The following is a 24,507-nucleotide window of genomic DNA, read 5'->3' as shown; positions in this document are numbered from 1 at the left end:
TCCTTCTGGTCAGGACCAGACCTGGAGGCAGGGATAGTCCTCAAACAATGACTAAGCCTGCCTCCTTGGTAATGACATGGTCTGGTCTTAGGTTAACTCCTTCTCCTGCCCATGATCACAGATTGGTTGTCCCAATTCATACCTCCTGTGGAACCTGCCCCAGCCCTTCTGTTAGCTGAGGCCCACTCCCAGGCAGCCCTGACCCTTTCTTTTTAAAAAGCAATATGCAAACTATACAACTATACAAACAATAACTTAACAAAATAATGAAAATAAAAACAAAGCAAGAAACAGTTAAGCTAAAATTAAACTAAGCCCCAACTAAACATTTGTCCCACCCCAAACAGAAAGAAAATAATAAAATTATATATACCACCATTCGAGGTGCAGTGGATTAAGAACACTTAAAAAACATTTAAAACCATTTTTGCCACTTGCTGCAGAGAGCTGTTCAGAGTATGTGTGAGTGTAGACCCTGCCCCTTGGGTCCAAGGGAATTGGCTGAAAGAGGGAGTGGTCATCCCAAACACTCACAGGAGCACCAACAGCAGCATATACAATGCTTCTGTATATATGCAATAAACATTTTCCATTCTTCCTTAAATTTGTTGTCATCTCTTCCTCTTAATTTCATTGTCAGTTTTGCCATTTCAGCATATTCCATTAATTTAACTTGCCAATCTTCTTTAACTAGGACATGTAGTTGCATACATAAACAAATTCTTTTGTGATTTTGGTAGGTCCGCTCCTATAATACCTAATAGGAAGGTTTCTGGGCTTTTCTTAAACAAAGGTTATTTTAAACATCTTCTTTATTTCTTTATAAATCATTTCCCAATATTTCTTTATGATTTTACAATCCCACCACATATGGAAAAATCTCCCTTCTGTAATTTTACATTTCCAACACTTGCTTTCCTTAGACTTATACATTTTTGCTAATTTAACAGGAGTTAGATATCATCTATACATCATTTTTATATAATTTTCTTTGACCGTAAACTTTATGTCATTCTTCCATAGTTTTTCCCATTCCACCATATGGATATTATGACCCACATCTTGTGCCCATTTAATCATAACAGACTGAACCTATTCATCTTTCGTTTCCCATTCTAGCAGCAGATTGTACAATTTCAAGATCAATTTTGTGTCATTTTCTATTATTTCTCTCTGAAAAGGTGAAATTTCATACGAAAATCTTAACTTTTTATCATTTTTAAATATTTCATTTAGCTGAAAGTATTGTAACCAGTCTGTAATGTTCTTTCTAATTTCATTAAATTCTTTCAATTTCAATTGGTTTTGATTCAAGTAACAGTTCTCTATACGTAACCCATTTAGTGTCCATATTTAATTTGGCGGGGGCCTTCCACACCACCCCCAAGCTACAGCCCTGCTCCCGAGTAGGAACAACAAACTGGCAGGAGGCCCAGGCACATCAAAACCCAACACTCGCCCAGCCTTGCGCTCGCTTGCCAGTGTCACCGTGGCTCTAATTGCACCCATGAGCAGAGCAGGAAGGCGGGTAGGGCACAACCAAGCATGATGGTGGGGAGGCAGAGCTGGTGCAGAGGTGGCCTGGGGACATAGTGAAGACAAAAGCAGGGGCATGAAAGAGTCTGCAGAATAGGAGGGGATGGCTTCCAAATTGTGTGGAAGGTGAGAAGGGGCAGATTAGTTGTAATCTGTGCCAGGAGGAAGATACAGGAGGCAACCACACGCTGGCTTCCCTTCCAAGTGGGTTGCACAAAAAGAAGGGGAGGACGCATAGGGTGTAAAAGGGAAAATGGGTGCAAAGCAGGCCTGCAGAATAGAAGAGAGAAGTGGTTTCAGACATGGGTCCTTGACAGGTTAAACTCATGGCTAGTAGTAGCTGCATGGGGTGGGAATAGGGAGGTCTAGCATATCTGATGAGCAGAGGGAGCTACGGAAAGCCTGAATAACATCATGGAAATGTCACAAAGAAGTCCAAAAATCTACCCACCCTATCTACATATCAAGAGGTTGATACTGAATAATAATAATAATAATAATAATAATAATAATAATAATAATAATCTTTAGTGGTCCAATGACCCATAACAATTCTTGGCAACCAGGGCAGATTAGTACTCTTTGATAGGCCACTGGAGATGCATTGAGGCGTCAGGGACATAAGAGGATCCCTTCTGGACCACCCAAAAAGCTCATCTAGTTCAGCATCCTGTTCTCAGAGAATTGAAGCAGATGCCGTTGGGACAACCTGGAAAAAAAAGCAGGAGTAGAGCAGACTCCCAGAGGCTTCTTGGCTTTCATATCAGAGGAAATGCAGACATTGTGTCTACAAGCCTTCTCTCATAACAATAGAACCTGTGGACAAGCAATGAAATGGAAGGAGGGTAAATTCAGGACAAATAGAGGCAATAACTGCCTCATACAGCAAGCAATTAATCTTTGGAATTGGGTATCAGAAGAAGTAATGGTGGCCATGAAGAAACCAGAGGCCTTTCTCCTGGGCATGGTCGGCCAAATGGTGCCAAAGAAGGACAGAACTTTCTTTATGTATGCCACAACAGCAGCAAGAATACTTATTGCAAAGTATTGGAAGACGCAAGATCTACCCACCCTGGAAGAATGGCAGATGAAGGTGATGGACTACATGGAACTGGCGGAAATGACTGGCAGAATCCGAGACCAGGGAGAAGAGTCGGTGGAAGAAGATTGGAAGAAATTTAAAGACTATTTACAGAAATATTGCAAAATTAATGAATGCTAGAATGATGTCAGAATGAAGTTAAGTGGTTTATGCAGCAATGTTTTAAAGGTGTATGAAAAATGGATTATTAACAGGTGAGAACTCAAAGTTATATTATATTAAGTTAAAGGATTAAGATAAAAACAAAGAGGGAAAGAAATTGCTGAATTAACTAACTGAACTGGAAAGAAAAAAGGGAGGTGTGAGGAGGTCAGGGAAGCAAGGATATGAATATATGACATGGAAAGATTGATGTGTTTTCTTTTTAAATGTTTTTTATCTTTTTTCTGTATTTTGTATTTCTTTTTATTTTATTTTATTTTATTTTTGTCTTTCCTTCTAATCTTTTTATTTATGTAACTTTTTTCCCTTTGAAAACTTAATAAATATCTTTTTTTTAAAAAAAAAAGAAGAAGAAGTAATGGTGGCCAACAACTTGAATGTGCTAAATTGTGGATTACCCTCATCCTCCATGAATTTGTGGATTGATGGCTACTAAACTTGATGGTTAAGTTCCATGTCTGCCATTTGGGGCAATTTGGCACTTAATGTCTCCTTCTGGAAACCAGTTGTGGGGAGAGTGGTGTTGTTCTCAGGTCCTGCTTGCTGGCTATGACAGGCATCTGGTTGGCCACTATGAAAATTGTTTCTTGAACAGATGACCTGATTTAGCAGGCTGATGCAAGTTCTGGTCAGCTGAAATTTACAGCAAATCTTCTTACAGCAGCCAAACTCCTTATTGGCTTCAAGTGTGCCATAATGTACCTGCCAAAAAACTGTGCTTTCATAATTTTCTCTAATTGGATACAATTGCTCATGTGCCTGAGAGAGGGAAGCCAAAGGAGACAACAGCTTGAGAAACTATGGGGCCCTATTATAATATGTACCTAGGGTTGGGATCCCCTGTCCTGGGAACCAAATGCAGCTCCATATCTCTCTATCTGGGGTCTCAATAAACCATAAGAGAGGAGACTTTGACAGTCTATGCACACCTTTTATAATCTACATGGAGCAGGACTGTTGACACTTCATTTTTTATTTGATTTTATTCATTAAAGTTCCATCCCATCATTCCTCGCAAAGGAACTCAGGCTGAATATTCAACTGGTTTTTCATAGTGCAAGACTCCTAAGGGTGCCTAGCTGTCATTGGATAAGAAGCCAGATCTGTTAAAAATCTGCAGGAAGCAGAATTAGGTGTTAGACGTACAATCCTTAAAGGATCAGTATTTTGTTTTCAGCCATATTCATTTATTAACATGTATTGCAACCCCACCATTCCTCCGAAGGAACCAGGACAGGTGACAACAGAAAAAGACTCTAGTAAATATAAAAGTAAAATGTATATTAAGAAACTGTTTTTTTAAAAAATCTGAAAAGGTTGAGAAACATTGAAAATTAGCAATAACTGGTTCCAGATAATACAGTAAATTCAAGGCTACTAGGAGCAGTGCTTTTCAGCTTTTAAATGCCTGGGAAAATAGGAATTTTCAAAATCCTCCAGAAAATGCAGAATGAAGGAGATGAATTTCCTTCAGCAGAAAGGCACTCCCTGTCAAGGGTTTAGTGCTCATTTACATTCAAGAAAACAGGCCTCTTTGTTGTGAAACAATTCTTCTGGGGGGGGGGAGTCTAAAGTTAAATCTGCTTCAGAAAAAGAGGCATCATTCCTCCCACCCACCCCCGCTTTTCATTATTTTGGAGGAATAGAAACATGACTATATATATCTAATGCTTTGGAAGTTCTGACCTCAGATATCTCCCCTTCACTTGCTCTCTGTATAATCTGGTGGCCACTGGCAGACTTGGGGGTCAAATTTCAGTGGCACCCTGTGAAACACCAAAATTTGTCGCCCGCCCCATCTCTCTCCTTGCATTCTATGTTGTTTAGTCATTTAGTTGTGTCCAACTATTGATGACTCCATGGACCAGAGCACGCCAGGCACTCCTGTCTTCCACTGCCTCCCGCAGTTTGGTCAAACTCATGTTAGTTGCTTCGAGAACACTGTCAAACCATCTCATCCACTGTCGTCCCCTTCTCCATGTGCCCTCAATCTTTCCCAACATCAGAGTCTTTTCCAGGGAGTCTTCTCTTCTCATGATGTGGCCAAAGTATTGGAGCCTCAGCTTCAGGACCTGTCCTTCCAGTGAGCACTCAGGGCTGAAATCCTTTAGAATGGATAGGTTTGATTTTCTTGCAGTCCATGATCCTCTAAATCTGCCTCTGTGGTGCCTCATCACTGGCTAAATACCCAAATTCTATACAATGATCTCTGGCAGGCTAGGGACAAAGGTGAGGGCTGTTTCCTAGTTCTGCTGGATCTCTCAGTGGCTTTTGACACCATTGACCATAACATCCTTCTGGACTATCTAGAGGTGCTGGGAGCTGGGGGCACTATTATACAGTGATTCCGCTCCTTCCTCCTGGGCCATGTTCAGAAAGTGGTGGTGGGGCTGAATGTTCAGACCCCTGGGCTCTCACTTCTGGGGTGCCTCAGGGTTCTGTCCTCTCCGCCATGCTTTTCAACATCTACATGCAACCGCTGGGAGAGATCATCAGGGGGTTTGGGCTAGGTTTTCAACAGTATGCAAATGATACCCATTTCTATGTCTCTTTCAAATCAGAACCAGTGAAGGCGGTGAAGGTCCTGTGTGAGTATCTGGAGGTGGTTGGAGGATGGATGGCAGCTAACAGATTGAGGTTGAATCCTGACAAGACAGAAATACTGTTTTTGGGGGATAGGAGGCGGGCAGGTGTGGAGGACTCCCTGGTCCTGAATGGGGTTACAGTGCCCCTGAAGGACCAGGTGCGCTGCCTGGGAGTCATTTTGGACTCACAGCTGTCCATGGAGGTGCAAGTTAACTCTGTGTCCAGGGCAGCTGTCTATCAGCTCCTCCTGGTACGCAGGCTAAGACGCTACCTGCCCGTGGACTGTTTCGCCAGAGTGGTGCATCTCCCGCTTGGACTACTGCAACGCTTTCTACGTGGGGCTACCTTTGAAGGTGACCCGTAAACTACAACTAATCCGGAATGCGGCAGCTAGATTGCTTACTGAGAGTGGCCTCCGAGACCACATAACACTGGTCTTGAAAGACCTACATTGGCTCCCATTACATTTCCAAGCACAATTCAAAGTGTTGGTTCTGACTTTTAAAGCCCTAAACGGCCTCGGTCCAGTATACCTGAAGGAGCGTCTCGACCCATATCGTTCTCCCCAGACACTGAGGTACAGTGCCAAGGGCCTTCTGGCGGTTCCCTCACTGCGAGAAGCCAAGCTACAGGGAACCAGACAGAGGGCCTTATCGGTAGTGGCACCTGCACTGTGGAATGCCCTCCCATCTGATGTAAAACAGAAAAACAACTACAGTGGTGTTGTTGTTGTTTAGTCGTTTAGTCGTGTCCGACTCTTCGTGACCCCATGGACCAGAGCACGCCAGGCACTTCTGTCCTCCACTGCCTCCTGCAGTTTGATCAAACTCATGCTGGTAGCTTCAAGAACACCATCCAACCATCTCATTCTCTGTCGTCCCCTTCTCCTTGTGCCCTCCATCTTTCCCAACATCAGGGTCTTTTCCAGGGAGTCTTCTCTTCTCATGAGGTGGCCAAAGTATTGGAGCCTCAGCTTCACGATCTGTCCTTCCAGTGAGCGCTCAGGGCTGATTTCCTTCAGAATGGAGAGGTTTGATCTTCTTGCAGTCCATGGGACTCTCAAGAGTCTCCTCCAGCACCATAATTCAAAAGCATCAATTCTTCGGCGATCAGCCTTCTTTATGGTCCAGCTCTCACTTCCATACATCACTACAGGGAAAACCATGGCTTTTACTATACGGACCTTTGTTGGCAAGGTGATGTCTCTGCTTTTTAAGATGTTGTCTAGGTTTGCCATCGCCTTTCTCCCAAGGAGCAGGCGTCTTTTAATTTCGTGACTGCTGTCACCATCTGCACTGATCATGGAGCCCAAGAAAGTAAAATCTCTCACTGCCTCCATTTCTTCCCCATCTATTTGCCAGGAGGTGATGGGCCCAGTGGCCATGATCTTCGTTTTTTTGATGTTGAGCTTCAGACCATATTTTGCGCTCTCCTCTTTCACCCTCATTAAAAGGTTCTTTAATTCCTCTTCACTTTCTGCCATCAAGGTTGTGTCATCTGCATATCTGAGGTTGTTGATATTTCTTCCGGCAATCTTAATTCCGGCTTGGGATTCATCCAGCCCAGCCTTTCGCATGATGAATTCTGCATATAAGTTAAATAAGCAGGGAGACAATATACAGCCTTGCCGTACTCCTTTCCCAATTTGGAACCAATCAGTTGTTCCATATCCAGTTCCAACTGTAGCTTCTTGTCCCACATAGAGATTTCGCAGGAGGCAGATGAGGTGATCAGGCACTCCCATTTCTTTAAGAACTTGCCATAGTTTGCTGTGGTCGACACAGTCAAAGGCTTTTGCATAGTCAATGAAGCAGAAGTAGATGTCTTTCTGGAACTCTCTAGCTTTCTCCATAATCCAGCGCATGTTTGCAATTTGGTCTCTGGTTCCTCTGCCTCTTCTAAATCCAGCTTGCACTTCTGGGAGTTCTCGGTCCACATACTGCTTGAGCCTTCCTTGTAGAATTTTAAGCATAACCTTGCTAGCATGTGAAATGAGTGAAATTGTGCGGTAGTTGGAGCATTCTTTGGCACTGCCTTTCTTTGGGATTGGGATGTAGACTGATCTTCTCCAATCCTCTGGCCACTGCTGAGTTTTCCAAACTTGCTGGCATATTGAGTGTAGCACCTTAACAGCATCATCTTTTAAAATTTTAAACAGTTCAGCTGGAATACCATCACTTCCACTGGCCTTGTTATTTGCAGTGCTTTCTAAGGCCCATTTGACTTCACTCTCCAGGATGTCTGGCTCAAGGTCAGCAACCACACTACCTGGGGTGTACGAGACATCCATATCTTTCTGGTATAATTCCTCTGTGTATTCTTGCCACCTCTTCTTGATGTCTTCTGCTTCAGTTACATCTTTACCACTTTTGTCCTTTATTATGGTAATCTTTGTACGAAATGTTCCTTTCATATTTCCGATTTTCTTGAACAGATCTCTGGTTCTTCCCATTCTGTTGCTTTCCTCTATTTCTTTGCATTGCTCGTTTAAGAAGGCCTTCTTGTCTCTCCTTGCTATTCTTTGGAAATCTGCATTCAATTTCCTGTATCTTTCACTGTCTCCCTCGCATTTTGCTTGCCTTCTCTCCCCCGCTATTTGTAAGGCCTCGTTGGGCAGCCACTTTGCTTTCTTGCATTTCTTTTTCATTGGGATGGTTTTAGTTGCTGCCTCCTGTATAATGTTGCGAGCCTCCACCCATAGTTTTTCAGGCACTCTGTCCAGCAAATCTAAATCCTTAAACCTGTTCCTCACTTCCACTGTGTATTCATAAGGGATTTGGTTTAGATTGTATCTTACCTGTCCAGTGGTTTTTCCTACTTTCTTCAGTTTAAGCTTGAATTTTGCTATAAGGAGCTACAGTGGTACCTCGGGTTAAGTACTTAATTCATTCCGGAGGCTCATACTTAACCTGAAACTGTTCTTAACCTGAAGCACCACTTTAGCTAATGGGGCCTGCTGTCACTGCCGCACCGCCGGAGCACGATTTCTCTTCTCATCCTGGAACAACGTTCCTAACCCGAAGTACTATTTCTGGGTTAGCAGAGTCTGTAACCTGAAGTGTATGTAACCTGAAGCATATGTAACCTGAGGTTCCACTGTACCAGACTTTTAGAAGACATCTGAAGGCAGCCCTGTTTAGGGAAGCTTTTAAAGTTTAATAGACAATTGTATTTTAATATTTTGTTGGAAGCCGCCCAGAGTGGCTGGGGAAACCCAGCCAGATGGGCAGGGTATAAATAAATTATTATTATTATTATTATTATTATTATTATTATTATTATTATTAAGATAACTAAATTCCTGATAATTATTATTATTCCTGATATTCCTGATATTATTATTATTATTATTAAGATAACTAAATTCCTGGTATGACTCAGCATTCCTCATTAAAAATATAGCCTTGTATTAGTGGAGTCATGATGCGATTAATGAAGGTAGGGAAATTATTTTGCTGTGCATAAACAACATGAGTGGCTATACTATGTAACTAACACCTGTGAATTCTTTGCTCAGTATTTCCAAGATGATGTGTGTTCTAGCCACTTGAACCTAGAAGGAAATATTCTAATAGCAGTCAAACTCCAATTGCCTCAAAGGAGTGTTCATCCAGTGTACTTTCTGAAGAAGAGTGGTTCTGTAACAGTGGCTCCCATTGTGGTGAAATTGGGGTGGGATAGATTGGAAAGTTATTTGGTGAATTTTCATGGGCTTTCCAAAGGTGATTTAAGGATTTAAAATGTATGTTCCTTATCCCTGAGAATGCAAAAGAAGAGGTAGCTGGCAGAATTTCACACAGTTCCCAAAAATGACTTTATGCAATTTCTACTCCATGCTTTCTGTTCCAATATAAAATTACAAGATATTTGGGAAAGCATGCAATCTCTACTGTCATCATTTCCCACCCCCTCACTAGATCAGTTCTGCCTAGGGCTCCTCTTCTTAGCCTATAAATCCTCCAAGGCAGCCTCTTCCTCCATCAGTTGCCTGCTTCTTTGAACTGAGTTCTCCTCAGCTTTTGATCTCTCCAGCACTATGAAGATCTTCCTGAGTACTTGTCTCTTCTTGGCCATCCTTTCTGAAGGTGAGTAGGAAGCTGCAATCTTGAATTGCTTTTTCAAATGGAGGGGGGGGATATGCAGTGGGCTAGAGAAGGCAAACTGATATTGGCTCTAGGAAGGATAAATGAAGCTAAAACTATTAGAATAGTGGGAATCTGGACTCCAAATTTTGGAAGACAGCCTTGTGGAGTGTACTTCTGTTTCATGAGGTTGGCTTTCTTCACATACAACATGAGTGCTGCATGTGAAAGTATTCAATGGGACTGCTAAAATCCCATTGTGCACCTCACTGTGTGTTGTGGGGGAGGACGTCCCTGCTTTAGTGTGTGCATTCATAATAGTAAAATGGATGAAGACTGTGTGTCTCTCCATCTTTGTGTCTGGAGATGTTCCTGTGTGCGAGATAGGGGGAAGATGTGTGTCAGTGTGCATGCAGCCTCCAACCCGCTCATGTGGCTCTTGAGACCAGTAAGATTGTGCATGTCTGACTTGGAAGATTGTATCCAGGTGGGAATGTGGATTTCATTTTTCCACAACTGAGGAACTGATGTATTTGGCACTGAATATTCCTTCTTCTCTTCTCTTTGCAGTAATAGCTATGCAATGTATAGAAATGAAATCAGATCAAAAAACACCAGGAACTTGTGAAACTACCAAAGGTGGCAGTTGCTATGTTCGTAGTACTTTCAGTAATATGAGTGAGTATAAAGCCTTTGTGTAAGATTATACATAAGTGTGCGGGTCCAACATTTGGACCCTGGGATATCTAGGGGGAAGCCGCAGAATGCTGATCTCACCCAATGTTATAGAATTCCTTTTTTTCAACAATTAATTAAATATTAGTAGAATTATATAGGTGTTTGTGTGTGTGTGTGTGTGTGTGTGTAAAATGTACAAATGATTACAATAAAAAGTGGTAGCATCCTTTTCAATAAAAACAGGAATTCCCCAAAAGCCTGTTGGGACAAGGAGGTCTTCACCTGCCAGGAGAAGGACAAGACGGGAGGCAATCTAGCTTCTCCTGGGAGGGAGTTCCAATGTTGGGAAGGAGGCACTGAGATGGTTCTTTTCCATGTCAATAACTAATAAAGTGTGCCACCTTCCCCCCCCCACCTTTACAAAGGTCAGCCTCTTAGCCTTGGAGAACCACTGGCAACCTTCTTCTGAGCTTTGCCAACTGATTAAATTTAATACATTCTGAATGAATATTCAGGCCTCAGCTTTCTCTGGCTTTTGCCTTACAGCTCCATCACCAACTGTTTTTCCCAATGGCCAAATCCTAAGTAATAATACCTCACTGGCAGGTGACTCTCCACTCATTAGCACCCAACATAATCAGACTCTACTCTTTGTGGGTTCAGACACAAGTGATACAGTGGTCAGGTGTGCAGCCAATGATGAATACAAGGAGACATGTGTTGGTTTCAGATTAGTCCACAACTTTATAGATTATAGTTGAAAACAGGTTTGGTGCAGGCATTGAGTATGTAACCAATGATCAATCAGTCCACCTGCTGGTTGAAAGACAGTTGGGGTTTACCAATGTTAGGGTTCACCTATGGCAACATCTAGCAAACCCCAAGAATTTACTGGTAAGGGTTGCCCCTGAGCTGGGTGTAGGGACAAAGATTATAGTCTTCCCAGATGGCATGAGGTTTTGGGGGACAGGGGCTTGCCATCCCATTGCTGGGTAAATTCAAATGGTTCAGAGACTGGAGGTATAATCCAAATGATACAATTCTATGGAATTACTATTTTCTCTATCATTCTCCCGTTTTTAAAAAAGGAAAATGGTTCCATATTCATTTCAACATGGTACCTTTCTTAGGTAGAATATTTTATACTTTTTAAATTTTTTAATGCTTTATTAATTTTAGAAACATAACAAAACAAATAGAACACAAAACAATATGCATCAACCATCAAAAGGCAATTGAGTAATTAACACTCTACACACCGTACATACATACTGAAAAAGAAAAGTTTAAGTTCATCCATCACTATTTCTGACATGACTTCCAATCCCCCCACTGTGGTTCCTAAGTTTCATTACTCTGTGCACTTAACTCTCTCCTAAATTCCTCTGTTATTTTAATTATGTAACGATTTCTTAATTCATGCACAAATTATTCCAGGCCTGCCAAAGAATTTATATCATTACAATGTTCTTTTAAATATTCTCTGTAGACATTCCACTCTCTATTGAATCTTTGATCTGTAGGTTCTTGGAATCTCGCTGTTAATCTTGCTAGTTCTGTATATTCTAGCTTTTTATTTTGCCAATCTAATTTTGAGGGGATAGAATCCCCTTTCCATACCTTAGCAATTAGAATCCTAGCTGCTGCTACCGCATACATAAAGATTTTCCTTACCCTTTTTGGAATTTCATTGCTCATTATACCTAGCAGAAAGGCTTTGGGCTTCTTTGGGAAGGAATATTTAAACATAAGTTCATTGTAAATCATTTCCCAAAATTCCCTGGTTTTTTTGCCGTGCTACCACATGTGGATCATGGTGCTGTCCATCTCCCTGCATCTCCAACAGATGTTTGATCTAGATTTATACTTTCTGGCTAGTTTTACAGGTGTTAAGTACCATCTGTAGAGCATCTTTATGCAATTCTCTTTCAAATCATAGCAGGCTGTGAATTTTAGGTCCTCCCTCCACAACGTCTCCCATGATTCCATCTGGATGTTGTACCCAAAATCTCTGGCCCATTGTACCATGACAGATGTTACTCCTTCCTCCTTCACCTCCCAGTCTGTACAAGTAAAAGTGTTTTTTTTGTGTGTGTGTGTCTTTCTCAAGTCTTGAAATTTCTGTGGAAAAGCCTTTCTGTTTGTCCTTTCGGAATGTTTCATTTAGCTAAAAATACTGCAACCAATCAGTCAAATGTGTCCAAATTTCTTCAAATTTATTTAATCTCTCAGGTAGAATATTTTATACCCACACAGGAGGAATTACCTACTTTCAATAACAAGTGCTATACCAGTATGGGGGGGAAACTCAGACTCACTCCCCACATATCTAATAGTGACATCTCAATACTTTCCAGCTTGCAGCAACCATATAAGGGCTGGACAACATGGAATTACTATGCTGCTTATGCCACCCTGAAAAGTATTTAATGCACCCTATGTTTGATTTATGGGTAGTGTTTGCAGTGATTTTATTAAAGTCACAATTTAAGATTTATTTTTACATAACTTGAACATTGCTCACAACTTACCCTTCCTTGACTAGTGTAATTAGCAAAATGAAGCAATTACTTTGTGTTAGGTGGTTTCTATTGCTTTTCTTTCTTGCTTCAATGGCAAAGTGTATCATCATTTTTAACTGTTATTTAATCTATTGGCATTCTCATGTTTGTAGGGAAAACATTTAAACCCACAACTCAAGAAAATTAAGCTGCAAATACTATTATCTAACTGAAGCATAATGCATAACAATATTCAATATTTAACATTTTCTTCCTTTTCATGTTCTTTTCATGTTCTTCATTTCTCCCCATATTTTGGCACACAGAATGGTACAATATCACAGGAGATAAACAATTCTGCACTCCTGGAAAGGAGGGATGGAATGGAGATTCTCAGATCAATCAGAAAGAATTTACCTGATCCTAGCCCCATCAAATGAACATTGTACAATGCCCCACCACTCGTTCTGAAAGCAAGCAGCTGCTGCCAAATAGGCCTGCAGTATATAGAAACAACCTAAGCCTCAAACCCTTTTGGTTACACCCTGGCAGCAGCTGAAGCCACACACACACACACACACACACACACACATATATGAAAAAGGAAAACCTTTGCAGACATTTCCCCATAGCAAGATGCATGGAAAAAGATTTATTCCCTTAAGATAGCCGGTCAGAAGTGAGATCAAAAGAAGGAGAAAAATAGAGGAAAGAGAAGTCTGTATTCTCCACTCTCTGAGATATATATTACATAGTATAAGACAGCTTCTTGAGTCAGCCAATGGATCAACTAGCTGGATATCCATTGGGTGGCAGATCAACCTATTCCAGGCCCTTGCCATTTTGTTTGTGCAGAAAATACAGTCTATCATGTCTCATTTAAGTGCAACTTTTAAAGGAACGATCCTGGAATATTCACATGGTTGGCAGAAGAAATTATACTGTAATTATGAGGTGATTCTGGAAGAAACTACTTTAAGGATTAGCTTGCTAAATTCAGTGCTTGTGAGATACTTTTTTTCTTTATTCACCCATTTGCTCAATGTATGTATATAAGGGAGCATCACAAACATTTCGTTCAGGAGAGTAATGATTTGAATTTTTGCTGATCTAGGTATTCCTTCTAATGTTCTCTCACAGATGGCTCTATTAAGGTCGACTCTGAAGAGGGATGTACTACAGATTGCAGCACGCAGAACTATAGTTTCACCAGAGAAGATGGTCATTACATGTTTAATTTCAGGGAGTGTTGTTTTGGTATAGACTGCGTCAAGAAATTTCTAAAACGTAAGTATATGCATATTTGTATATACCGTTGGGCATAAATAGCATTGAGGCTTTAGGGGTTTTGCATGATTGCCCTTAGACAAATGATATCATATAGCTGACACTGGAAATCTTAGATGAAGCCCAAGGTGAAGCTTCCCTGCAGCTGGTTAGAGGACACTAAAGGTGGTCCCCATGCTGTCTCTTAGTAAGATAAAAGGTAAAGGTAAAGGACCCCTGGATGGTTGAGTTCAGTTGAAATCAACTATGGAGTTCAGCACTCATCTCGCTTTTCAGGCTGAGGGAGCTGACGTTTCTCTGCAGACAGCTTTCCAGATCATGTGGCCAGCATGACTAAACTACTTCTGGTGCAACGGGACACTGTGGTGGAAGCTAGGGCTCATGGAAACAGTGTTCCCCTAATAGAAACAAAAAAAAAATCCTTCCAGTAGCGCCTTAGAGACTAAGTTTGTTATTGTTAGGAGCTTTTGTGTGCATACACACTTCTTCAGATAGTTTCCCTAGTACTATCTGGAACACCAGCTACAGGGTGACATCCTGGCTCTTCTAATATGGTAGGACCCCTCAACCATGACCTTGGGGAACAGGAATCTGAAAACTTTCAGTAATGCTCCACAGATTGAAGGAAATAAAGTGAAAAGGACAAAAGATAAACAACTACCTGACATTTAGAAGACATCTGAAGGCAGCACGGTATAGGGAAGTTCTTAATGTGTAACATTTTAATGTATTTTTAATCTTTGTTGGAAGCTGCCCAGAGTGGCTGGGGAAACCCAGCCAGATAGGCGGAGTACAAATAATTAATTAATAATTAATTCATAACAAGAAAGCAAAAGCCAATTAAAAATGCAAAGGCCTCAAATAACAGGTTTAACTTCTATTGACAGTTTGCATTGCTAGGAAAGGAAGGGAAGTCTCCCAAACTAACCCAAGCAAATAAAAGGGAGTAAAAGACAAAGAATAGCTTGAAGTCCAAGACTAAACCAGCAACTAATGCAGGCTGAGAAAAGAGGATGGGTCACTTTCCTATTCTCCCTCCCCTGCCTGAAGATGCAGGATAGTTGCACAAGAAGCCATGCAGGGTCTTTGGTTATTTAAGTGTTCCTTAAGTGTTATGTCTCATCTTTAGAAATAATAGCTAGATCTACATCATCAGCATAATGAATTCCTGAAACAGAATGAAGTGGAAATGTTGCAACCATCTCACAGGACTGCGAACTGAGGCCTAGGAATCATAGAAATATAAATTTTTGAAAATTCATCCGGCAGGGGGAAAGACCAAGGATCAAATTTAAAATACTAATGGATGTTAAGGAAAGAGATGGATTCTCATTGCCAGATTTAAAATTATATTATGAAGCACCTGGCTGATTTGGTTAAAGAAATGGATATCTTTACAGAATACAAATTTGTTAAATTTGGAAGGACATGGGAATCGGTATGGGTGGTACGCTTACCTGTGATATGGGAAGGTAAAGGCACATTGAGAATTTTTAAATAATTGTATAAGGAGAAGTTTGTATAGTGTGTGGACCTGATATCAAGTCTTACATGAATGAAAAACATATCGGTTTTTTTTAAGGAAATGCAAGTTTAATTGAAAAAGTTAGAAGAAATCCAAGATGGGTGATACTCAAGCTCATAATCCTTCTGACTTTTCCAATATTTTCCAATTAATGTGTATTTTTGAAAACATGTATTAAAAGGTTTTATGGATCAAAGTTCTGACTTTGTAAAGGTTCTGCTTGAAGGAAGAGAAAAATTGATTATAAAAAGGTATAAAATGTTATTAGAATGGGAACAAAAAAATGAGCTGGTTAAACCTGCAATGATAAAATGGGCTAAAGAACTAGGACATAAAATAGAAATGGATGGGAAAGGTTGTGAAAATTGATATGAAATATACTTCCTGTTATACTCCCAAAGGAAATAGTATGAAAATAATGTATAGATGGTATTTATCACCTAACAAATTAGCTAAAGGTTGTAAATAATTGTGGAAGTATAAATGGTACATGGAACTTTCTTTTATATGTGGTGGACTTTTAAGAAGGTGAAGGTTTTTTTGGCAAATGTTATATGATGAGATATAAAAGATGTCTAAAGTGATTATATACAAAAAAACAAAAACAAAAAAGCAGAAAATTTTCTCTTAGAGATTATAGGGGAAGAAGTTCCAAAAAGAAGTATTTTAAGTTGTTTATGTATGTAACAACAGTGGCTAGGATTCTCTAAGAACAAAAATGGAAGGAAGTATAAGTTACCACCAAAGAATGGATAAGTAAGGTGATGGATTATGCAGAATTGGCAAAGTTAACAGGCAAAATAAGAGAATCTAAGGATGATTGCTTTGTGGAAAAATGGAAGCCCATTTCAGACTATTTAAGGAAATTATTGTATGATGAAGTCACAAGCAGGATTTGAAATATGAGCAGCATAAGAAATTAAAGAATAAAGTATTGATGTGTTGGTATAAGAAATAGAAGGTATTGTGCAGCAGAGGGAAAGAAGTAAAAAGACTGTGGAAAATGGGGTGGGGAGTCTGAAAAATTGATTATGCATTGATTATATCATTTTTTTGAAAATTTAATAAGAAATTATTACACTGTAAAAAAAGGAAGAGAGGGAGGAGAAATGGGCTGAAACCATGTGTTGATTTTGGGGTTGTTTTCCACAGGGCCGAAACGTAAGTTAAATGGGAAGGTGTGTCCGACCTGTTTTCCTTCTCTCTCAAAAGCCTGTGAGGGCTCAAAGACCATCAAGTGTTATAATGCTGAGACCCAGTGCGCTGAGTTTGTTGTTGCTCATGGTAAGTAGCACTGCCAACCAATGAGGTGGAGACAGGTGGGTGGACTGCTCTCTTGCTCTGTTTGTGGCTTTCTGCCAGAAAATGCTCTATGTGTATTGGTAGGGGAAAGTTCTATTTTTCTGAAACCATAACTGTGGTAACGATCTTTGCTTTGCATATATATAGATGAGACTCTATATTCCTGGGGTGGGAATATCTACATTTTAAACATCCATGTCAAATGGATCACATGTATGGTTCTGAGATGCTTTCTATACTTGCTCAATACACTTAATAAACAATAAAATGCCCCGATTCTCTCTTCTGCACACAAACTCACCTGTTACTGCCCAGGCACTCATGTGAAAATGTCTCTTTTTCTTTACTAGATGACAGTGCAATTCCTGACCAGCATTTCTACGGCTGTGCATCACCAACGTTTTGTAAATTTGCCAAGAATTTAATGCATAGTGGTATCCTTTCAGGCACTATAACCAGAGCACGGTGCAGTGATACTCTGCGTCCCCTAGAGCAGCTCAACTTTGAAGGATAGTTAGGAGAGAGCAATGTCCTCTTCCTTTTGGATCACACTGTTTCTTGCAGCAGCTGAGGTGGAGGGGGCTTGCCTGGTGGTGGGAGAGGAAGAGCGACTGCCATTCACAGGACTCCTGAGTCTTTTATTTGGCTTGTAGTGCAGGGTGAATGGGATGCAGGGAATAGAGAAGCTAAAGTAGGAAAGGGGGGCTTGCAGGCTCATGAAAATATGGTATAGGGGTTAAATTTATCTTTGTTCATAATCAAAATAAATTGGTGTGGCAAATAAAAACCATGTTCTGTCTCTGTCTTCATCAAATTAAGAATATTTGTTATCTGCGGTGGCAAAGAGGAGTGTTTATAAAAAGAACAAATGGGTAATGATTAGTTATTTTATTGATTTATGATATATTTATACCACTCTATATTTCAAAGAAATCTGAGTTGCTTACAATATCAGAAGGGCATCACAAAAGTTCAAACAAATACAATGAAAAGCTCCCCACCCAACTTACCATGAGGAAACATTGAAGAAAGCTCTAAAATGCAGCCCATTGTTTGCATTTGCAGCTGCTTTTTTGAGATTTGCCACGCTGCACTAGGCACCCAGTGCAGACTACTACGGTTTGGCAGAATTCTGGAGAGCCAGTGAGAGATTCAGGAGTCAGGAACATAAGAGGATTTTTGCTGGATTGCATCAAAGGCCCCTCTAGTTCAGCCTTCTGCTCGCAGAGTGCCTAACCCCAGAAAACAAGGCATGAGCCCAATAGCCAATAGAGGAAACTGCAGTATTTTAAGTGCAGAAATGTTTTAATTTATGTATTGCAATTAGAGAAGCATGAAGGGGAAAGAAAGCCCTAGATTAATAAATGCAACTGTGTGTGTGTACACAAACACATTAAAAAAATACAACTTTAAAAAAACAAACATTACAAAAACAAACTTTAAAATACATACATACATGCATCCATCCATACATACCCTTCGACATTTCTTCATACAGCAGTTCTGAGAATGGCAAATTCCACATCTAGGCTCATCAGGAAATGAATTGAATATGAAAATGTCAATATCATTGACACCGGTATAGAAATATATGCTGTGGCCATATTTCCATTATTGTGTACATTGACCTCAACTCACAAAGGGTATTTTAGATTTAGAAAAGTTGCAGAAAAGGGGACTCATGATGCTGAAGGGGTTGGAATAATGCCCACACAAGGAAAGATTACAAAATTTGAGACATTTTAGCTTAGAGGAAAGACAAAAAAGAGAGGTGAGAAACCTATTTAAGATTATTCATACCACAGAAAAAATGGATATAGAAGACTTATTCAGCTTCTCTGATAATGCTAGACACAGAAGGAAATGGAATCCTGGAATATTCAGGACAGATCAAGGAAGGTGCTTTTTCAAAGTGTGCATAGTTAAACTATGGAGATCATAAAATGAAAAACGTAAACTTCGCTGGATCCAGCAATGTAAACAGGTTTCAGCATCACAAGATCACTGGGAAGATAAATATACGTTCATGTGATGTACCAATTGTTCGTGACTTTGTACCTAACAGTGAACCTCTTGGCCTCATGGCCATTGTGGTGAAACTGAGGTGGTTGTAGACTGGAAGGGCATTTGGTGAAATTTCATGGAGTTCCAGAAAGGCACTCATTGACTTACAATTCCTGTGTTATTAAAGTGAGAGCAGGATGGCATGGAAGGGGCTTCTGGAAGACTGTCACAGATTTCCATAAAGAGATGTGGAAACTGAACAGAATACAGTGGTACCTCGGATTACATACGCTTCAGGTTACAGACTCCGCTAACCTAGAAATAGTACATAGAATCATAGAATCATAGAGTTGGAAGAGACCACAAGGGCCATCGAGTCCAACCCCCTGCCAAGCAGGAAACACCATCAGAGCACTCCTGACATATGGTTGTCAAGCCTCTGCTTAAAGACCTCCAAAGTAGGAGACTCCACCACACTCCTTGGCAGCAAATTCCACTGTCAAACAGCTCTTACTGTCAGGAAGTTCTTCCTAATGTTTAGGTGGAATCTTCTTTCTTGGAGTTTGGATCCATTGCTCCGTGTCCGCTTCTCTGGAGCAGCAGAAAACAGCCTTTCTCCCTCCTCTATGTGACATCCTTTTATATATTTGAACATGGCTATCATATCACCCCTTAACCTCCTCTTCTCCAGGCTAAACATGCCCAGCTCTCTTAGCCGTTCCTCATAAGGCATCGTTTCCAGGCCTTTGACCATTTTGGTTGCCCTCCTCTGGACACGTTCCAGTTTGTCAGTGTCCTTCTTGAATTGTGGTGCCCAGAACTGGACACAGTACTCCAGGGGAGGTCTGACCAGAGCAGAATACAGTGGCACTATTACTTCCCTTGATCTAGATGCTTTATTCCTATTGATGAGGCCCAGAATTGCATTGGCTTTTTTAGCTGCCGCATCACACTGTTGGCTCATGTCACGTTTGTGGTCAACCAAGACTCCTAGATCCTTTTCACATGTACTGCTCTCAAGCCAGGTGTCACCCATCTTGTATTTGTGCCTCTCATTTTTTTTGCCCAAGTGCAATACTTTACATTTCTCCCTGTTAAAATTCATCTTGTTTGTTTCGGCCCAGTTTTCTAATCTGTCAAGGTCGTTTTGAAGTGTGATCCTGTCCTCTGGGGTGTTAGCCACCCCTCCCAGTTTGGTGTCATCTGCAAATTTGATCAGGATGCCCTTGAGTCCATCATCCAAGTCATTGATAAAGATGTTGAATAAGACAGGGCCCAAGACAGAACCCTGTGGCACCCCACTAGTCACCCTTCTCCATAATGAAGAGGAACCATTGATGAGCACCCTTTGGGTTCGGTCAGTCAGCCAGTTACAAATCCACTGAGTGGTAGCATAGTCAAGACCGCATTTTACCAGCTTCATTACAAGAATATCATGGGGCACCTTGACAAATGCCTTACTGAAATCAAGGTAGGCTATATCCACTGAGTTCCCTTCATCTACCAGGCTTGTAATTCTGTCAAAAAACGAGATCAGGTTAGTACCTCCGGTTAAGAAATTTGCTTCAGGATGAGAACAGATATCGTGCTCCGGTGGCACGGCGGCAGCAGGAGGCCCCATTAGCTAAAGTGGTGCTTCAGGTTAAGAACAGGTTCAGGTTAAGAATGGACCTCTGGAAAGAATTAAGTACTTAACCCGAGGTACCACTGTATTCAAATGCAGCAAGAAGGGAGTTTGGAAAGCCTGTCTTGTGTTACTTTGTTCGTGTTATCTTTTGTGTGTTACCCATCTCTGGTATTCATCCTCCTCCCCCTCCCCCTCCCCTTTCCCCTCCTTATCATCATTATTAAAATCCTCAGTGTCTCTCCATCATTCTTTTACCTCCATTTTCTTTTAAGTGTCCTCCATCTCCGCTTTACTCAAATGTCTGCTGTTGTTTAAAACAAACACTTCCATCCCAGTCTTCCTACTGTACCCAAAGATTTGTGACTTTTGGTTATTAGCCGTGACCCCCGCTAATTGATTTACGAACCTCGATTAGCGATATATGGCTGCCCGGCACGCTTCCGCAGCTCCTCTCCGTCACGGCTCAGCAGAGCTTCGCACAGCGGTGTAAAACTGTCACCAGCTTGATTCAGCTTCCAGACAAACACACAGAGTCCAGTTCGTCTATTTACAGCATTTATTCCAAACATTTCCCCCAGGGATTTCCTGGGCTCCTCTCCGCCATTACAGGCTACGTCTGTTCCCCACGGAACACAGAGTGGGACTGGCAATCTTTTGCCCAAACTCCTCCCAGCTTCGAAAGCTGACGTCAGAATGCTGAGGCACCATGGGAACAACTTAACCAGTTAAGTTCCAACTCTCACACCCCCTCTTGCATCTCATTCTGACAAGACCCTTTGAGTTCAACACCTTCCCCTTTGCCTTGTGCCCCTCCCCGGCATCTTTCCCAGGCACCTGTTGAACCCCTTCAACACTCCCAGAATCACACTGTGCGACACTTTTCCACGCACCTGTGACCTGATACCCTACTGACCCATTAGGGCCAGCAGTTGTGTCTTCTCCGTCAGACTCTTCCCCCTCTGACTTGACAACCCTTCCGTGAGCTTTCTCCATTACCGGAGATGAAGCCTCACACCTGGACACTCCTTTCACAACCCTTGGAGATGCCCAATCCTGCCCTGAACCCTGACCCTGGATCTGGTCCCCATCACCGGGATCTGAACCCTGATTCTGGACCTTATCCCCATCACTGGGTTCAGCCACAGCCTCCCTTCTCCCTTGAGAAGACTTTGCACCCGTCACCTGGTGACGTATTTCCTTTTCCTTGAAAAGTTCCTCCAGAGCAGACCCAGTAAACTGTGACCCTCGGTCGCTCTTGACCCCTTGCACCCTGGTGGAGAACCTTAGTTCCACCTCCGCAACCCAATCCTGGAACAGTTGTGCCACCTCCCCCTGTGATTTGAGAGAGAAACACCAGCCAACCTGGCTGTGGTCACCTGTCAGCGACAGCACATACCTCGCCCCACCCAGACTCTCAGACCTCTTGGGTCCTGACAGATCTGTGTGAACAAGCTCAAAGGGCTCTTTGGTAACCCTCCCAAACCCGGGAAAACCAAGCACCTTTGCACCTTTGCATGCTCTGCACCCTTGGGACCTCCCACATTTCCGGAGCTTGTACCCTTTTGTGCACCTGTGCAACTTTTGCACATGACTGGGAACCTTAGCACACTGCACCTGTGCTTTTCCAGCATTCCCACCACCCTCCATAGGTGACTCCAGAACAAAGAAATTGTTCTTGCTCTTCGCCATGTTGACCCGTTGTCGCCCCCCTCTGAAAATGGAACAGGTGTCATTTTCAAAGCACATTTTTGAACCCCTGCTTCGTTAGAGCAGATACAGATAACTGACAACTATTCAGTCCCGGCACAACACAGATCTCTAGCTCCTCCTGTGAAGGAGAGAAAAAAACACGTTAGCCAATAAAACAATTGTTCCTGTTGAAAACAGCCCTGCAGTTCCGCAGCTTGCCTATCAGGTGCTGCCTGATAGCAGAAACCAAAACACCCAGCGTGTCATCGTGTCCTGACTGGAGTTGTTTTTCACAGTTGCCATAGAAGCAACAAACGTCCCGCTGCCTCCGTCCTTGGCAGCGTCCGAAAACCGCAACATCCTGCGTTGCTCTGAAGACTGGACTTATCTCAGAGTTCCCAGACAAATCTGCAGCACGTATCTCCCGCTGCAGCAGATGGCTGGCCTTGAAGCCTGGCAATGACGAACTCCAGTGGAAAAATACTGCTCCGGGGCTCCTCCCAGCTGGCCTCCTTCTCCTTCTTCCGGAAAAGCGCTCCTTGCCAGCTCCGCCCCCTTTGACCCTCCACTTCATTCCAGCACGTACAGTGGAAAACTTTAAACGTGCCTTTGGAAACCTTCCGCCCCCCCGACCTGCTCAGCAGCACTCCTTGTGGCTAAAGCATCAGGGACAGGGGCTCCAGCCATCTTTAGGCTTTGTATTCCTTCTCCAGGGCTCTGGCCTCCTGCTGAAGCTTCACAGCAAACACAGCAGTACATTTCCAAGTGCCAATAGTCCCTTTGCCCCCCCTCTGGGGCCCACAGCCTTTCCCAGCTGTGCACCGGCTCTCACGTAGGTGATCAGCGCCATCTTGTCTTTCTGTCCTGAAGCAGCCATCTCCCGGCCCTTGCTTTCCGCCTCCAGCCTCACAAACACCCTGGAGCGCTGAACGGCCTCTGGCTTCCTGGCACCCAGAACAGTAGACCTCAGATCAGCAGCCAGGTTGCCCAACTTCTTAAAGTGAGCCTCCCACAGTCCTCCAAGACCTGGCAGCCTGACATCCTCTTCCGTTCTCCCAAGGGGGCCCCAAGCTTACTTACAAACAATTTCAGCTTCTCTGGCTCTCCCTTCTCTGTGGAGAAACGATTCCCTGCTGTTCTCAGCTCCTGGCTCCACAGCAAACCTCTGCGTTTTTCAGCTAGCTGCTTTCAAACTCCGCAGCTGCTCCTTTGCCTCTTAACACCAGGCAAAAAGTCCTTCCGCCTCCTGCCGGCCCCCTGCTCGACACCGCAGATCAAAGCTCCCGGCAGTATCTTCCGTGACAGTTTTACAAGCGATGATTTATGGATCCATAACCTGTGACTTTTGGTTATTAGCCGTGACCCCCGCTAATTGATTTACGAACCTCGATTAGCGATATATGGCTGCCCGGCACGCTTCCGCAGCTCCTCTCCGTCACGGCTCAGCAGAGCTTCGCACAGCGGTGTAAAACTGTCACCAGCTTGATTCAGCTTCCAGACAAACACACAGAGTCCAGTTCGTCTATTTACAGCATTTATTCCAAACATTTCCCCCAGGGATTTCCTGGGCTCCTCTCCGCCATTACAGGCTACGTCTGTTCCCCACGGAACACAGAGTGGGACTGGCAATCTTTTGCCCAAACTCCTCCCAGCTTCGAAAGCTGACGTCAGAATGCTGAGGCACCATGGGAACAACTTAACCAGTTAAGTTCCAACTCTCACAAGATTATCTAGAAACCTTTTCTTACCTTGTAGCAAGCCTCATCATGGAGCATCACATGCTTTCAGAAATAGCCATTTTACCCTGCTTTTATGAATGAATCAATGGTTTATCAATGGGAATGTATTCTAAATGTTTTGTTTTTTAAAGGGTTTTCCTATATAACAAGGTTCCAAAAATATAGTACACTTCTGTATAGTACACCACTGACATTATTGCTAAGGCGTGAAGTCACATATGCTGTGATCTGTCAGGGAAGGTTGCTAAGGCAATGGGAGTCAATGAGGGCAATTGATAAGCATTCTTGTGATATTTTTTCTATTCTGTTGAGTGAATGAAACTTGTCAAGATCCCTCAGATTATTAGTGCCCAGTGTAAATCTTGTTTAATTGACACCGAGGTGGAGAATTGATGTATATTACCAACAGTTTAACATGGACAATTCCATAGATGCTAAAGAAGAGCAAGGAAAGCTCTCTAGCTGTTTAGCAGGTTGAAGGTTGATGTTCTCAGTTCTGTCAGATGCCTGACTTCAATCACAGAAAGAATCACCTTCTATGCACTTGTTAATCTACGGGTCTCCATTTTGTGTGAGGTTTTTGTTCTCAAGCAGCCAAAGACAAAGGATGCACTCTTGGAGCAAACAACTTTGGGCTGGAATGAAGGCCAATGGTGTCCATGTTCAGAGAGACAGATCTCTAATTTT

At 42.3% G+C, this 24,507-nt stretch overlaps 1 protein-coding gene across 1 annotated transcript; it reads left to right on the top strand.

The window, feature by feature from the left end:
- Positions 1-9,304: 9,304 nt before the first annotated feature.
- LOC310711766 (uncharacterized protein) lies at positions 9,305-17,551 on the top strand. Its single transcript, XM_083514016.1, has 5 exons — positions 9,305-9,471; positions 10,039-10,146; positions 13,788-13,934; positions 16,612-16,743; positions 17,112-17,551. Exons 1-5 carry the CDS (start codon positions 9,423-9,425, stop codon positions 17,273-17,275), a joined length of 600 nt encoding a protein of 199 aa, XP_083370142.1. The 5' UTR covers positions 9,305-9,422; the 3' UTR covers positions 17,276-17,551.
- The last annotated feature ends 6,956 nt before the right edge of the window (positions 17,552-24,507 follow it).

This window comes from Podarcis liolepis (genome assembly GCF_965112155.1).
Source record: "Podarcis liolepis genome assembly, chromosome: 7".
NCBI classification, from domain to species: domain Eukaryota; kingdom Metazoa; phylum Chordata; class Lepidosauria; order Squamata; family Lacertidae; genus Podarcis; species Podarcis liolepis.
The sequence above is the reverse complement of the archived record's forward strand: the minus strand, read 5'-3'. Positions and strand labels throughout refer to the sequence as shown.